Source organism: Heptranchias perlo, chromosome 30, assembly GCF_035084215.1.
Source record: "Heptranchias perlo isolate sHepPer1 chromosome 30, sHepPer1.hap1, whole genome shotgun sequence".
Lineage (NCBI taxonomy): Eukaryota > Metazoa > Chordata > Chondrichthyes > Hexanchiformes > Hexanchidae > Heptranchias > Heptranchias perlo.
Window position 1 is genome coordinate 27,961,733 of NC_090354.1, and position 18,138 is coordinate 27,979,870.

The 18,138-nt window shown below is 43.4% G+C and overlaps 1 protein-coding gene across 4 annotated transcripts in view; it reads left to right on the top strand.

Moving 5' to 3' along the window:
• Positions 1-18,138, top strand: part of tlk2 (tousled-like kinase 2) — a 116,978-nt gene that overhangs the window by 59,096 nt on the left and 39,744 nt on the right. For all 4 annotated transcript variants that reach the window (XM_067969108.1, XM_067969109.1, XM_067969110.1 and 1 more), the window contains 2 exons: positions 12,306-12,416; positions 17,808-17,944. In XM_067969108.1, coding sequence (XP_067825209.1) covers positions 12,306-12,416; positions 17,808-17,944 — 248 coding nt within the window. The remainder of the gene's footprint in view (positions 1-12,305; positions 12,417-17,807; positions 17,945-18,138) is intronic.

The window sequence follows — 18,138 nt, forward strand, 5'->3', positions numbered from 1 at the left end:
AAAAATAAAATTAAACTAGATCTGGTTAGTTGGCCATTATATCTAAAACTCCATCTATTTAGTACTTGTATGATCAATGGTTTTCCCCATCTGCTTTATTGAAATCTTGTGGAGCTGGTTAAGGATGGAGGAAGAGTTTTGTAATCATAGCGCCCAAATCGTGTGTTTTTGGTGGGGTGGGGGTGGGGGTGGGTGTTTCACTGAACCTTTGTGTTCAAATTCTGTGCAAACAGTGCTGCTGAATAACGCGAGTGAGGGGGAGGCCTCCATGTGGGCCTACTGTGTAACTACAGGTGTTAGAATCATAGAAAGGTTACAGCATGGAAGGAGGCCATTCAGCCCATCGAGTCCGCACCGGCTCTATGCAAGAGCAATCCAATTAGTCCCAATCCCCCGCCCTTTCCTCGTAGCCCTGCAAATTTTTTCCTTTCAAGTACTTATCCAGTTCCCTTTTGAAGGCCATGATTGAATCTGCCTCCACCACGCCCTCAGGCAGTGCATTCCAGATCCTAACCACTTGCTGTGTTTTTAAAAAAAAAAGTTTTTCCTCATGTCACCTTTGGTTCTTTTGCCAATCACCTTAAATCTATGCCCTCTGGTTCTTGACCCTTAACTTGGCCTTTGGATAACACTTCATGTTGACGGCCAATTTAATTGAATACAATCCTGTTGCCTGAGGAAGAGTTATGTTGCATTAACATGATAGAATTCCTTCAAGTCGTAGTGGTTCTGTATTGCCCTGGGCTATTGCTACAGCCTGCTCCAGCCCACTTCTATGGCAAGATGGATTCTACAACATCAGAATGACAGAAAACTGCAAGCGATTCACTATTTCATACCTGGCCGCCAGTCCTTACTGAGTGGCTAAGGATAGGCCAATGTTTGGTGGCCAATGTGAGTGGTCAGAGGATTTGCTTACATTTTGCCCAGTCTCTGACCCTGGAAGCAGATGTGCTCCTCCGTTGACCTCACCATGCTGAAGATAAACACCCCATCAGAAGCTGTTAACCTCCCTGAGGTGCCATTCTGCAGTTAACCATTCCCCGCTTGTTTGTACTGTTGAATATTTTGAGGATTACACAACTGCCTTGTTGCTCAAAAACTGAGTTGTCCTTGTGTATAGTCATACATTATTCAGTTATCACTAGAGTCAAAACGCACGTGGGCGAGTGTCCGCTCAGAGTGACGTCTCTACTTGATAAGCCACTGATATCTCAATGTATATCATCGTTGTTCTCAATGTCATTGTATGTGGTTGGCTCCAGCTTAAATTTAGCTGATGCACTGGGGTTTTTGGGGAGCTTTTTTAAAAAATTGTTAGTTTATATTTTGGTTTGCCAAGATCAGAATCATCTTGGGTTTGAACTCCACATTGTAACAATATTAGTAAGACACTTGAATCTGCCTGAGTAGTGAAGTGTTTTTTGTTTCTTTCTGGTGAGAATGGAACCCCTTTATTTTGTCCCCTTTTCACTCCCTATTTTCCCTCCGCTTCATTCACCGTTCCGACCTGAACAGCCAGTTCCTAGGGATCTGGTAGTGCTGCTCTGAAGGTGGCCTTCAAAGGCAGTTCTCTGTTGGAGTTCTTGCTATGAGAAATCATGAGCACTATTGCCCCATCCAACATATCGCTGCAGTGTTTTGATTCGACTCGCTGCACCACTTTTAAGTTTTTTTAAAAAAATGTTTTCTCCGGATGTGAGCATCAATGGCAAGGCCAGCACTTATTGCCCATCCTTAGTTGTCTGCCACTCCTGCCGTTGCCTTGAACCACTGGCGGGTTGATAGTACTGAATGGCTACATTGCAACAGCGACTACACTCCAAAAATACTTTATTGGCTGTAAAGCACTTTGGGTCATCCTGAGCTCATGAAGAGCGCTATATAAATCCAAGTCTGTCTGTCTTTTATTTCTTTCACTTCAGAGGGCAGTTAAGAGTCAGCCACATATAGGCCAGACCGGGTAAGGACGGCAGGTTTCCTTTCCTAAAGGAAATTAGTGAACCAGTTGGGTTTTCACAATCTGACCGCTTCATGGTCACTTTTACCAATGCCAGATTTTAAAAAAAAACTGAATTCAAACTCACGTTCCCTGGATTATTAGTCCAGGCCTCTGGATTACTAGTAAAGTAACATAACCACTACACTACTGTACCCCCTAGTCAATTTACAGTCCTATTCTTGTATCAGTGGTAGATTATAACAGGGCAAAATCCACTTTTTGTGCAAGCGAGGGGTTGGGGAAGGGTTGGATAGAGGATCACCTAGTTAATTATCTCCTGGATTGGGTAGTTAATGAGTGGTGGTGCCAATGCACTGGTAGACCTGACCCCTCTCGTGTACTTTCCATACAACATCATTACCCAGTATGAATCTAATGCCCTGCAGGAACAGATTGCATGGCTACACAAGTCCATTTTAGCTTTTGAAATCCATGCATTTGTCTCGAGGAGTAAAAAATGAGTAGATCCTTCCTAAATTGGGACAAGCATATTTTAAAGAGAGTTGAGTAACTTCAAGAGTCTTACGCCAGGGGTTTTCTGAACTAGGTGCTGTGGAGAAATTCATCTGTAATATTCCAGTTCGTGACTGCCTGGGCAATGACATTGTGCCTCGTATCAGCTCACTTGCTAACTTCACCATTGACAGATGGCCCAGTAAAAATGGTCCCAGGTGGGGCGTGTTGTTTGATGTAGTGTAGATGGAAATTTTTGTGTGTTTGACTTTGGATGTGTTCTGTAAGTACAGCTGAAGAAAGAACTAGAGGAATTTCTGATGTTAAAAGTTACTTTTGGCGACTGTTTCAACCACAAACACCTAAGGTTTGGTGGGAGAAGAGGGCGATGTCTGGCTGGTTTTAAATGCACTTATTTTAATATTGGAGGTAAAGAGATTTTTTGTTACAAATTTTTTTTAAAAGCCCTAAATTTCATGGAAAGGGCAGTAATTTAATTTTTAGAGCAAGCATCTAGGTAGGAACCAAATTACCAAGAATGTGACTGTTTTGAATAATTCAGATACCTTTTTATATGAAGGAGTTTGTCAGTGAAGTACAGTCCCCACCACTTACACCGTCCCCGCTTATCCTGGACAGCCACCTATATCGGGCAAATGGCACTGACCATTTGTCATCACCATTGGAGTCAATTATAAAGGTGCCAGTGAAAACGAATTAAACACCGATTATTTTGTGCTGTTCAATACTTACCGGTTTTAAAAGTTCTACTGATTTTCAGGCAAAGTCAGGTCTTAAAGGAGCTTCAATCAGCTGTTCGCACTGTTAACAAATTACAGGAGTTATTTCATTCCTACAACCTGTTATGGTTTAACGTCCGCTGCATATAGCGGGCAGATCGCTTTAGAACGAATGCGTCTACTATATACGATGGGGACAGTATGGCAAAATGTCAAACTATTTTTGAAAATAATGAAAGCTTAACTACTCCGTTAATTTTTTGTGGTCATGGTGGAAGGGAAGAGGAGGTGTACACAAACTAGTAAAATAAAAACAAAATGGTGAAACTAAACATTGTTTGTTTCATGGGCACTGTGAAGGGCAAAGCTGGGTTCAAGTTTTGGGTTGTAGGCTCTTTATATTGAATGTAGACTGGATTTTTAAAATTCAAGTTATTGTATTCATCACTTCCATCAGATGGCAGCGGAGAGTCAGCAATGTCCATTACTTTGAGTGCCAGTAGAATAAGGCAAGCTTACCATTTCTGTGGGAGAAGGACTTTTATCCAAGTTACCTGCAGGTGAAGGAGACTGTAGATTCTTACTACCGCAGTTTTGGGCTTTTTAGCAATACTGTTTCACGTTTATGGCTCGATGACAATTTCCATAAGGTGAAAGGAACAGGAGTAGGCCATTTAGCCCCTCGAGCCTGACCTGCCATTCAATGAGACGATGGCTGATCTGTGACCTATCTCCATGCACCCGCCTTAGCCCCATATCCTTCGATACCTTTTGGTTAACAAAAATCTATTAATCTCCGATTTAAGATTAACAATTGAGCGAGCATCAACTGCTGATTGCGGAAAAGAGTTTCAAATTTCTACCACCCTTTGCGTGTAGAAGTGTTTCCTAACGTCACTCCTGAAATCATGGTTCTAATTTTTAGTCTATATCCCCTAATCCTAGACTCCCCAACCAGCGGAAATAGTTTCTCCCTGTTTACCCCTAAATGAGTTAAACTTTGATCCAATCACTCCTTTAATCTTCGAAATTCTGGGGAATACAACCCTAGTTTGTGTAATCTCGCCTCGTAATTTAACCCTAGGAGTCCAGGTATCATTCTACTAATTTCTCATCCCATTGCAATGGAAAGGAGAAACACGAGGCACAAAGGATCGGGGGAGAAAGATAGCACTAGAGCAAGTAATAGTACAGTATTAGGTGGGATCAGACTAAGAGAGAGTACAAGAAAGTCTAAGACTGGTTTGCAGTGCATGTGTGTGAACGCACGAAGCGTGGTAAACAACCTTGTTCACCACGCTTCGTGCGTTCACACACATGCACTGCAGGCGCAAATAGCCACGTGGGAATACGATGTCGTGGCAATAACTGAGACCTGGCTCAAAAAAGGGCAGGATTGAGTACTAAATATTACTGGATACAAGGGGTTCAGGAAAGATAGGGAAGGAAAGAAAGGGCGGGTGGCAGTATTGATTATGGAGAATATTGCAGTACTGGAGAGAGGATGTCCTGGAGGGGTCAAGGACAGAATATATTTGGTTATGGTTAACAAATAAAAGAGATGCCATTACACCACTGGGTGTATTCTATAGGCCACCAACTAGTGGGAAGGATATAGAGGAGCAAATTTGCAGGGAAATTAGAGAGGTACAAAGCCGCAGAGTTCCGGCTCAACGAGGAAGGAGGCATTGCTGGTCTTGGTTCTAGGGAATGAGGCGGGCCAAGTGGAGCAAGTGTCAGTGGGGGAGCATTTAGGGAGCAGTGATCAGAGTATCATAAGGTTTAGAATAGCTATGGAAAAGGATACTGACCATTCTAAAATAAAAATAATCAATTAGAGGAGGGCCAATTTCAATGGGATGAGAACAGATCTGGCCAGGGTAAATTGGAATCAAAATATTGACAGGCAAAACTGTAATTAATCAGTGGGCAGCCTTTAAGGAGGAGATGGTTCGGGTAACAGTCTAGGCACAATCCCACGAGGCAGAAAGGTAGGGCAACTAAAGCCAGAGCTCCCTGGATGGCAAAAGAAATAGTGAGTAAGATGAAGTGGGGAAAAAAGGGACGTATGACAGATGTCAGGTTGATAACACAAATGAGCCAGGCAGAATATAGAAAGTTCAGAGGGGACGTGAAAAAGGAAATAAGAGGGGCAAAGAGAGAATATAAGAATAGATTGGCAGCCAACATAAAAGGGAATCCAAAAGTCTTTTACAGGCATGTAAATGGGTAGTAAGAGGAGGGTGGGGCCGATTAGGGACCATAAAGGAGATCTACTCATGGAGGCAGAGGGGATGGTATTAAATGAGTACTTTGCATCTGTCTTTACCAAGGAAGAAGATGCTGCCAGAGTCTCAGTAAAGGAAGATATACTTGAGATCCTGGATGGGCTAAAAATTGATGAAGAAAAGGTACTTGAAAGGCTAGCTGAACTTAAAGTAGATAAGTCACCTGGTCCAGATGGGATTCATCCTAGGTTGCTGAGGGAAGTAAGGGTGGAAATTGCAGAGGTACTGGCCATAATCTTCCAAACATCCTTAGATACGGCGGTGGTGCCAGAGGACTGGAGAATTGCAGATGTTACAACCTTGTTCAAAAAAGGGTGTAAGGATAAACCCAGCAAATACAGGCCAGTCAGTTTAATCTCAGTGGTGGGGAAACTTTTAGCAACGATAATCCGGGACAGAATTAAGTCACTTGGATGAGGGTGGATTGATCAGGGAAATCCAGCACTGATTTGTTAAAGGCAAATAGTGTTTAACTAACCTGATTGCTACCTCATCGAAAAACTGAGAGGGTAGATGAGGGCAATGCAGTTGATGTGGTGTATATGGACTTTCAAAAGGTGTTTGATAAAGTGTCACATGGTAGGCTTATCAAGATTGCAGCCCATGGAATAAAGGGGTCAGTAGCATCATGGACATAGAATTGGCTACGGGACAGGAAACAGAGTAGTGGTGAATGGTTGTTTTTCGGACTGGAGGGAGGTGTACAGTGGTGTTCCCTAGGGGTCACTGTTTTTCTTGATATATATCAATGACTTGGACTTGGGTGTATAGGGCACAATTTCCAAATTTGCAGATGACACAAAACTTGGAAGGGTAGTAAACTGAGGAGATTAGCGATAGACTTCAAGAGGATATAGACAGGCTGGTGGCATGGGTGTGGCAGATGAATTTTAATGCAGAAAAATGCGAAGTGATACATTTTGGTGGGAAGAACGAGGAGATGCAATATAAACTAGAGGGCACAATTCTAAAAGGGGTAAAGGAACAGAAAAATCTGGGGGTATATGTGCACAAATCATTGAAAGTGGCAGGGTAGGTTGAGAAAACGGTTAAAAAAGCATACAGAATCCTGGACTTTATAAATAGAGTACAAAAGTTTGGAAGTCATGATGAACCTTTATAAAACACTGGTTCGGCCACAACTGGAGTATTGTTCTGGGCACCGCACTTTAGGAAGGATGTGAAAGCCTTAGAGAGGGTGCAGAAGAGATTTACTAGAATGATTCCAGGGATGAGGGACTTTAGTGGATAGACTGGAGAAGCTGGGTTTGTTCTCCTTGGAACAGACACAGTTGTGAGGAGATTTGGTAGAAGTATTCAAAATTATGAAGGGTCTAGACAGAGTAGATAGAGAGAAACTGTTCCTATTGGCGGAAAGGTCAAGAACCAGAGGACATAGATTTAAGGTGATTGGCAAAAGGTGACATGAGAAAAAAATTTTTTACACAGCGAGTGGTTCGGATCTAGAATGTACTGCCGGAGGAGGTGGTAAAGGCAGATTCAATCATAGCCTTCAAAAGAGAACCGGATAAGTGCTTGAAAGGAAAAAATTTGCAAGGCTACGGGGAAAAGGCGGGGGAGTGGGACTAGCTGGATTGCTCCAGCATAGAGCTGGCGCGGACTTGATGGGCCGATTGGCCTCCTTCCGTGCTGTAATTTTTCTATGATTCTAAGTATTGATTGAGGGATAAATATTGGCTAGCACACTGGGGAGAACTCCCCTGCTCTTCTTCAAAATAACGCCATGGGATCTTTTATGTCCACCTGAGAGGGCAGAAGGGGCCCTCGGTTTAACGTCTCATCTGAAACAGCACCTCCCAAACCCGCGACCTCTACCATCTAGAAGAACAAGGGCAGCAGGCACATGGGAACAACACCACCTGCACGTTCCCCTCCAAGTCACACACCATCCCGACTTGGAAATATATCGCCGTTCCTTCATCGTCGCTGGGTCAAAATCCTGGAACTCCCTTCCTAACAGCACTGTGGGAGAACCTTCACCACACGGACTGCAGCGGTTCAAGAAGGCGGCTCACCACCACCTTCTGAAGGGCAATTAGGGATGGGCAATAAATGCCGGCCTCGCCAGCGACACCCACATCTCATGAACAAATTAACAAAAAAAGTACTGCTATGCAATTATATCCATCAGTATCCAAGGCCTTTAAGTGTTTGTATCAGACTCTGGTTCAGGCGGACCCCCCCTCCCCCCCCCCCCCCCCCCCCCACCCCACCAAACACATAACACCCACAAATGCAACACTAAATAGTCCTAAATGCAGCTTCAAATTTTTTTAATCAGGTCTCTGTATAATCATGTATCGACCCCTCCACAGGCACAGTCTCTGACACTTTGAGCATGTATAATGACTTGGATGAAGGGACCCAATGTATGGTTGCTAACTTTGCTGATGACACAAAGGTCGGTAGGAAAGTAAGTTGTGAAGAGGACATAAGGAGTCTGCAAAGGGATATAGATAGGTTAAGTGAGTGGGCAAAAATGTGGCAGATGGAGTATAATGTGGGAAAATGTGAACTTGTCCAGTTTGGCAGGAGGAATAGAAAAGCAGTATATTATTTAAATGAAGAGAAATTTCAGAACTCTGAGGTACAGAGGGATCTGGGTGTCCTAGTACATGAATCACAAAAAGTTAGTATGCGGGTACAGCAAATGATTAGGAAGGCAAATGGAATGTTGTCATTTATTGCAAGGGGAATGGGATATAAAAGTAGAGATGTTTTGCCACAGTTGTACAGGGCATTGGTGAGACCACATCTAGAATACTGTGTGCAGTTTTGGTCTCCTTATTTAAGAAAGGACATAATTGTTTTAGAGGTGGTTCAGAGAATGTTCACTCGACTGATTCCTGGGATGAGGGGGTTATCTTATGAGGAAAGGTTGGACAAGTTGGGCCTGTGTGCACTGGAGTTTAGAAGAATGAGAGGTGATCTTATTGAAACATATAAAATCCTGAAGGGACTTGAAGGGGTAGATGCTGAGAGGATGTTTTCCCCTTGTGGGAGAGACTAGAATTAGGACCCACAGTTTCAAAATAAGGGGTCTCCCATTTAACAGATGAGGAAAAAAAATGTTCTGAGGGTCGTGAGTCTGTTGAACTCCTCCCTTCCCCAGAGAGGCAGGGTCGTTGAATATTTTTAAGGCTGAGTTAGATAGATTCCCGATTAACAAGGGAGTCAAAGGTTATAGTAGGTAGACGGGAAAGTAGGATTGAGGTCACAATCAGATCAGCCTTGATCTTATCAAATGGCAGAGAAGGCTCGAGGGGCCGAAGGCCTACTCCTGCTCTTAATTCGTATGCAGCTGTCATATCTTTACACAGGTTACATTGGCTTCTGCTGGTGTTTATTGGCTGCTCTACCCGTGCCGATCAGTTTGAAGGGGTGTCTTTAATTCACTTATAAACTTGCCACTTTGTTTGGTAAGTGTTGCGGAAATTGTTTCATTACCATTCTGTGATCGAGTGCACAGAGCTGATTCCATTGGGAAAAGTTGCTTACCCCGCCTTGTTTCTCAGTCATTACTGAAACAAATAAGTGCAGAAAAAGTGCTTCATACTGGGACCACCAGGCAGGTGGTCTGCAGAGGTCTTTCTGACTGATGCATTCCTATATAACACCAAAGTCATAACTCTGCTAGTTAATTATGGGAAACCTTGTTTTTGAGGTGAGGGAGGAAGAGTGGAATATTTTGGCTGATTTGGTTCAATTCCTTTTTCAAATAGCGGATTTAATTATGGACATGCTCCATAATTAATGGATTAAAATAGTCTACTCATTATTCCAGGTCACAATTCAAATTATCTGGTAGTTTAAGTTGTTAACACCAAGTTCCTACTTTGTGTTTTGTATGTGGCTTAATTCAAAATATTGGGTTATTTAATTTTTTTAGTCTAAAAGATGACTGAATTACCAGGAGGAGACTATAGCTTTTAAAAAAAAAGAGCCAAGGCAGGTTCTAAGTTAGTCTTTCCACAAGCTGGTGATGCTAGCTAAACACTGGTCATGGTATATTAATTTTACAGTTGTCCCCGCTACAAATCTTTACTAAAAATAAAATTGGTGGTAATCGAAGAAGAAACCCACCAACAAGCAGCATTTTATTAGTGGGAGGGGATAGGATTGATCTGGTTGTAACTTAACTAAAGGCACTTTTCTCACATGGCTTTGGTGCAGTCTTGGTCTTACAAGAGTGACCTCTCCGCTTCACTCCTGTCCTTCACATTTGAAGTTTGCTGCCTGGTCGTTTGCTGGCCAGTTGGATCCACGGAGCAGGTGGTTCCGCTGGCTGATCTGGAGACCTGTGAGGAAGTGTGTGAAAGTTCTCTCCAGCTGCGGGAACAAGGTAGGTTGGGCGACCTGCACTTCGGAGAGCCGTCAACTGCGCAAAATGTTCACACCTTAAGAATCAACGGCACCCCAATTAATATATGTTTTAAAAAGGAAATAGCTGTAAAACTAGAAGAGGGCGCAAAAGGGAAAATGGGCTATTTCCCAACTTGGTGAACAGCCACATGAGTTCGGAGACACAAAAAGAAGCCTGTTGTGCAGCCCAAACTGACGTGTTCTGCTTGTGAAATGAGCTGCCCTTTTAAACATGGAAACGAAGCTGACTTCAGTCCAAAGAATGATTTATTGTGGACTCTTTTATCGTCAAAGAAAGTAACCTGGAATGCATGTAAATTTCTCCCAGTGACCCTAGATCAAAGAATTTGGAGTCTAGAACTTTCTAGCATTTTGTTTCAGCCATGCATATTCTTGACAACCACATCAGTGTATATAGTAACTTATGGAAATGGCGGTGTCTGATGTTTGGGCAGATGCAAGGCCAGTAACAGCTGGAGAGTTGAATTTGCACATGAATCGTGAATGGCCAGACTGTTCTGAGCAACGTGCACTCTGCCCGTGAACCCTCTGCGGGTAAACCAGCCAGGAGACACAGCGCCTCCTGGCTGCACGCCAAAAGAAACCAAGCATGTTGGCTGCCAAAGTGAGTCCCATCAACTCCAGATTGGGCTAAAGCGTGTGGCCAACATTTATACAAAGGATGAGAAGTTCACCCTGTTACAGTCTGAGCACCAATACAGTGTGTCTGGGGGGTGTATACATGTAAAAACACTGGTGTCTGGAAAGTACCTTTAGTAAAACATAAACTGAGATTCTTTTGATATGCTGAGGTTTTAGCTTTTTTGTTGCCATGGATCTTTTAGGCTTGTTTTACTGGTTAAGTGTCCCCAGAATGGTATACCGTGAACTAAGATGGGGAGTATTTGTAAGATGTTTCCGTTCCATTCCGTGAATGATACATGGAACTGATTCCACTGGGAAAGATTTGTCTCGCCTTCCTGTTTGTCAAAGTCCCTAATCGTCACAAAATACATTTAGGAATCTATTTAAGGGATGTTTGTCAGAATATTCTAAGAACATAAGAAATAGGAGCAGGAGTAGGCCAATCGGCCCCTCGAGCCTGCTCTGCCATTCAATAAGATCATGGCTGATCTGATCCTAACCTCAAATCTAAATTCATGTCCAATTTCCTGCCCGCTTCCCGTAACCCCTAATTCCCTTTACTTCTAGGAAACTGTCTATTTCTGTTTTAATATTTATTTAATGATGTAGCTCCACAGCTTCCTGGGGCAGCAAATTCCACAGACTAATATTAAAATTCTCCATTTTAATAAGTGCTGTCGTAAACTTTTTGGAAAACTTATTTGGGAGTTGGGGGGAGAGACTTTTTATTTGTTTTCATTTTGAATAAATCATTAATTTGTTGAGTGTTTTCTGGTGAATTTTGTGCTCCTGTGAGTGTTGTTGATGCTTGAATTGGACAGTGTTCCCTTCACCAGCACTTAATGCTCGCTGCTTGAGGCTGACATTTATCAGGTCATGGTTGGATGAACATATGGAAAATGATGGACAGAAAAAGTACTGGTCCATCCAGCCTGTCCCATACAGTTGTGATGCCTTATGCTTCACAATACTTACACTCCCTATCCTACCAAGTAAAGCCATCATCAGAGTAAAGCTCCCTCCACTTGGTCCCAACTATGTACCTCAAACTCAGAAGACATTTCTCCACTTCGAGTCATCCCTTGACCTCTCGGTGAGATTGGCAGCTTTGCCGTGGAAGTGGCTTGAGGCTGCTCCAAGTTTTTTTTAATATATATTGGACCCTTCCAGACAACAGAGAAAGGAGACCTTCATCCCAGCGGTGTGGGCTGGATATGAACATGGGTCCCAGAGCTGAAAAGCCAGCGTCTAATCCACTGTACCATCCAGTACCTCCTTTTTTGTTATTAAAGATAATTCTGTGGCTCTCACAGCATCCTGTTTGGAGTTGTTCCCTGCAAACTAGTCATGGGTTTAATCGCATGAAAGTCTGAAATATTCTTTGGATGTTCAGGGTGAAAACTCTTTCTGTGACCACTGTGGTGCAGGACCAGACTGAGACGTAACATCGAATGTCCTTGGACATCCGCACCTAGAGTTTCTGATTTGTGTTATTTTATTGCCAGTGTTGACCCATTTAAAATGAGTGGGTTAATGCTGAAGTTGAACATTTGGCTGTGGGCCACTATTTTAATTCTGCAGTACCAGAACTTTCCCTGAGAGGGCCTCTAAGCTAGGAAAATAGTTGTCGGTGAAACTGAAAAGCAGCAATTTGTTTCACACAGGCTTTTCTTGGTGTTAATCTGTCGTTAATCTTTACGGCAGCATCGGCAGTGTCTATAATATTAGATGCTGTTGTACTATATTGTTGCAAATGTAGCAGTGGCTCACTGATTTCCTTTCTCTCTGTTTCAGGCAAATTGTGATTTAAGAAGACAAATAGATGAGCAACAGAAAATGCTTGAAAGATACAAAGAACGGTTAAATAAATGCGTGACGATGAGCAAAAAGCTGCTAATAGAAAAGGTACCATGAGCCTTAATTTGAGAGGCGCTGACTGATCCATAGGAAAGTCTAAGGAGTATTCTTTACATTCAATGTACTTTCCTATTTTAAAGAAAATATTAGCCTCGGGAGAATTTTGACTGACTTTGTTTTAGAAGCATCTATTTTCTCACCAGCGTGAGCAGGGTCTTGCTCGCTGCTTGTCTGCTTTGGTTTACTGATGTTAAACTGAGGCCCCATCTGCCCTTTCAGGTGGATGTAAAAGATCCCATGGAACTATTTGAAGATGAGCTGGGGAGTTCTCCCCAGTGTCCTGGCCAATATTTATACCTCAACCAACATCACTAAAACATTAGTTTATCTGGTCATTATCACATTGCTGTTGGACCTTGCTGTGCGCAAATTGGTTTCCGAGTTTCCTACGTTACAACAGTGACTACACTTCAAAAGTACTTCATTGGCTGAAAAGCACTTTGGGACGTCCTGAGATTTGTGAAAGGTGATATATAAATGCAAGTCTGTCATTCTTTCTGCAACAGCTCCACTGCAAACAGTGGGGAAAAGAAAGATTTGCATTTATATAGCGCCTTTCACAACCTCAGGATGTCCCAAAGCACTTTACAGTCAATTAAGTACTTTTTTTTTTAAGTGTAGTCACAGCAATGTGATAATGACCCGATAATCTGTTTGGAATGATGTTGGTCAGGACACCGGGGCGATCTCTTCTTCGAAATAGTGCCATGGGATCTTTTACATCCATCTGAGAGTTTAATATCTCATCCAAAAGATGGCACCTCTGACAGTGCAGTACTGAGGGAGTGCCCGCCTAGATTTCGTGCTCAAATCTCTGGAGTGGGACTTGAACCCACGACCTTCTGACTCTGAGGTGAGAGTTTGAATTCAAAGCGGTGCCTGAGCCACCGAGGAGCCTTCTGGCCACTGTACTGTCAAAGAAATCTGAAACCCAACCTGTAGTATGGGTTCATGGTTTGGATGGCATCAGCGCAGCAGTCAGGCTGTTTCAAAGTTATTGCTGACCCTGGGTTTCCTGTGGAATCATGTGAGACACATGGAGCACTTGCCCGCCTGGCTAGCAGGGAGGCACATGTGACTGGAGGATCTCTGTGACGGAGGGGGTAAGAAATTGCTCAAGTAAAGTCAATGAAATTATCTCCTGAGCCTAATCTTTTCCCATAAAATAGAAAGTGCTCCCTGTCCCCTCCTCTTCCAAGTGAGGGAATGATTTTGTTCCGGTTTTCCTTTTGGTTTAAATGGGGATTGTTGCAGGTACTGAGGGCTGTTAATCAGTGCCCTGTCCATGGAAGGAGCTGCCCTGTACCTCCCTCTCCAAATTGGATTGGTTGCCATCCTAAAAATCTTCACAGCGAGGATGAAATATTACATTACAGACTTTTACTACATTTATGGGTGGATTAGGGAGTTAGTATAAAACTTGCAAGTTGATGTTTTACTGTGTGAAATACATCAGCATTTTGATGTGGAATTCCTCCGTCTTGATAGGTAAGTTAATGGAAAATCAGCACAAGAGGGTGAGCCAGTGATCCTAGTGCTGGCATAAGATAACCATATTTTATGCTTTCTCGTTTGTGGAGCTGGCTCGCAATATAAATGGAGTACGTCCATTTCCCAATAGATAACCAGTTCAAATGCTCAGCCCAGATTATGGCACCAGGTAGCTCTGTAAACTCTAACTCATTAGTGCCTGGTGCTGACTTCACTCTTGCAACTGCATTGGGTCTCTTGTGTTTGGCAAGCTGAGGGACATTAATGCGAAGGAATGTAACACTTTACCCTTTATCTGCATGGAGGGTGTCTGGATTACTAAAAGTTGGATACAGGGTAAAACTGAGGTTGGGTCATGTTAAAGTGGTACGCCATTTTTAGTTAGGTCCCCCGATAGCCCAGTCTAGTAGGCACTATGTGATGTAGTACTGGCATATCGACAGGGAAGGGCCCACATTTTCAATCTGTGCTGAATCATCAAATCTTGCGGGCTGTTGGCTGCATTGTGTCTGGGTGCAGGGAAGAGATTTGGAACAGGTTCTTACTCCTATCTAATTGATCTACTAGAGTGCATGTTGATGACATGATCAGGCTTGGCTGTGATAGACCAAACATTCAAATAGCCAGCTGATGGTTACAGGCCAGGATTGCAGGTGAGGAAAACCCTTGGCGTAAAGTACTGGCTGTTCAGACAGGACACTGAGAGTAATCTTTCCCCTGGCACACTGCAGTCCTTTAGCCTGGACATAGACTTTAACAATAAATAAAAACAGAAAATGCTGGAAACACTTAGCAGGTCAGCAGAGAGGAACAGAGTTAACTTTTCAAGTTGATGACCTTTCATCTGAACTGCTACACTTTAGCAACTTCAGACCTTGGTTATATTGGTTGGATCTGTCATGTCCAGAGGGGAGGGGAGGCAGGCTGTCATTTGGAGCAACATCTTTTGTCAGAGCAGCATGCTGGCGGGAGGCTATCCTGCACCCTTGGTGCTCATTTGTTTATTCTCTTCGGGACTGACGAATCCACTTTTGCAACACTTCGATTTATAGGATTACAGAAATTAGAACACACAAACAGGCCATTTGGCCCAATCAGTCCATGTTTATTCTCCACATGAGCAGTAGCCCTAATCCCATGTGCTTGCCCTGTTCCCATATCCCTCTTACCGCGCCCCCCCCCAATAATCTTTTGTCCTAGTTTTTCGAATCTTTCTTCCTATTTGTGTTTCCTCATACCAAGTAGCATCTTAGTGAATCTGCACTGTACTCTCTCCTGCCTCAATATCCTTACCATAGTGTGAAGCCCAAAACTGCACACAGTACTCCAGCTGTGCTCTTAGGTTTTATATAGATTCGCCATTACATCTCGACTTTTAAATTCTATACCTTTTGCCATAAAACCCAGTATTCAGTTAGCTTTTTTTTAATGGTCTTACCTGCTTGAAGTGGTTCTTTTAAGGTATTGAGAACCTGAACTCTAAATTCCTCAGCTTTCCCACATCACCCAGCTTATCCCCATTCAAAGTATTTTTTTAATCCAAAATGTACCACCTCACTGACATTCCATCTGTCACCTTTGTACCCATTTCATCATCTTACCAATATCTCCTTGCTGCTTCCTTTGGTCCTCAAAATTACTGACTCTGCTGCCTATTTTAGTATTGTCTGCAAATTTTGGCTCTGATCCCTCTAGTTCTGTTTCCAGGCATGATATGCAATTCCATTTCTTCGATTGTCTCACTTTCTTCTCTGGGTGCCCCTTACTGCATTCACACATTCCTTGTTTCTATAATTTCTTGCTATTTTCTGACTGACTGAGATGGTCTCTTACATCATCCAGTTTGTTTTTTCTTTTAAGCAAGTTACAGGTCATTCATTCATTAATTTCTCCCCAGATTCTATTAAAATGCTTACATATCTTTCATTTGTCAGTCTAGAATAAGAACCCGGCCCAAAAATTTGGATTTACAGTGTTTTGCTTTTTATCACCAAAAGTAGTAATGTGTGTCTTTTTTTTAAATCGTGCATGCGTGCAGTGAAATCTACGTTAGCTGCAGTTTTAAGTGGGCCACCATACATGTGCACACCTTGTAAACAGGCCAATCTTCCCAGTGTTGCAGGCTGGCCTTCTTACTCTCAAACTCGATCCTGCCTCTTGCCCTCGAACAACAAATGTTGGAAAATTATTCAGCTCAGGAAACACTCAGCTATTGAGTGTATAATGGAGGTGTTTGACCCAGATCTCTTTTTAAAAAGCTGCGTATAACAGCATCAACAACTTGCACTTGTGTTGGACCTTAAAGTAGCAAAATGTCCCCAGATGCTTTGCAGGAAGGGGGGGTGGGGGGGCCGGAATCCGAGAGCAAACAAGACTTGGGAGGAGAGTCGGGCTGGTGTGGTTGAGGGGGTAAGTTGCATTTATATAACGTGGCAAATGGAGTTCCATCCAGAGAAGTGTGAGGTAATGCATTCTGGGAGAGCAAACAAGGCAAGGGAATACACAATAAATGGGAGGATGCTGAGAGGTGTAGAGGAATTGAGGGACCTAGGAGTGCATGTCCACAGATCCCTGAAGGTAGCAGGACAGGTAGATAAGGTGGTTAAGAAGGCATACGGGATACTTTCCTTTATTAGCCGGGCATAGAATATTAAAGCAGGGATGTTATGCTGGAACTGTATAAAACACTAGTTAGGCCACAGCTTGAGTACTGTGTACAGTTCTGGTCACCACATTACAGGAAGGATGTGATTGCACTAGAGAGCGTACAGAGGAGATTTACAAGGATCTTGCCAGGACTGGAGAATTTTAGCTATGATAACAGATTGGATAGGCTGGGGTTGTTTTCCTTGGAACAGAGGAGGCTGAGGGGTGATTTGATTGAGGTGTACAAAATTATGAGGGGCCTCGATAGAGTGGATAGGAAGGAACTATTTCGCTTAGCGGAGGGGTCAATAACCAGGGGGCATAGATTTAAAGTGATTAGTAGAAGGATTAGAACAGAAATGAGAAAAAAAATTTCACCCAGAGGGTGGTGGGGGTCTGGAACTCACTGCCTGAGAGGGTGGTAGAGGCAGAAACCCTCAACTCATTTAAAAAAAAAATACCTGGATGTGCACCTGAAGAGCCGTGACTTGCAGGGCTACCGACCAAATGAGGGAAAGTTGGAATCGGCTGGGTGGCTTGTTTCTCAGCTGACGTGGACACAATGGACCGAATGGCCTCCTTCCGTGCCGTACATTTTCTATGATTCTAACGTCTTCAAAGCGGAGAAACGCCACAAAGTGCTACAGAGGTGTAATCAAAAAATGGACACCAAGCGAAAGAGGATATTAGGAGGGGTCACCAAAAGCTTGGTCAAAGAGGTGGAGCTTAAGGAGGGCCTTAAAGGAGGAGAGAGAGGCAAAGAGGTTTAGGGAGGGAATTCCAGAGCATGGGGACTGGAGGGCTGAAGTCACAGCTGTCACTGGTAGGGTGGAGGGGGAGGCACAAGAGGCAGGAGTCAGGTGATTGGGCAGTTCGGGGGACTTGTAGTGCTGGAGGAGGTTACAGAGATAGGGAGGAGTGACACCGTGAGGACACGAGGAGAATTTTAAATTTGAGGCGTAAGCGACAAGGAGCCAATATAAGTCAGAAAAGACCGGGATGAAGGTGAGAGGGACTTGGTACGGGATATGAATCAGGGAAACTTTGGAAGACAAATGGGAGAGGAATTAGAGAATATTTAAATAACTGGCTACCGTTCAGGATTGTCTTGCGTTCTTCAATCTTTCTTGCTTTGTGACCCCAGGATGTCATTCATTCCGAATGCTAAAATACCAGGAGTGGGGAGTTAGCTGGCTAATTGTGTTTTTTTTTGTTAACCCATTATGTTTCTTTCCTGTTTAGTCAAAACAAGAGAAGCTTGCCTGTCGAGACAAAAGCATGCAGGACCGTCTGCGACTAGGACACTTCACTACAGTCCGGCACGGAGCCTCCTTTACAGAGCAATGGACAGATGGCTACGCGTTCCAGAACCTTATTAAGTAAGTGCTGACCGTTAGGAGCTATGGCCAAAGGGTGGAAATGGAGCCGGTGGTGCTCACTTTAACATCCCTGCCTTGCACCTTCCTCCCAACTCATGACACAATGGCGGTAATTTTCACCGTCACCGCCTTGGCGGAGTGGATCGCCTGCCCACCCACCTATTCGAGAACCCGCCTGATTTTCATTGCGTTGA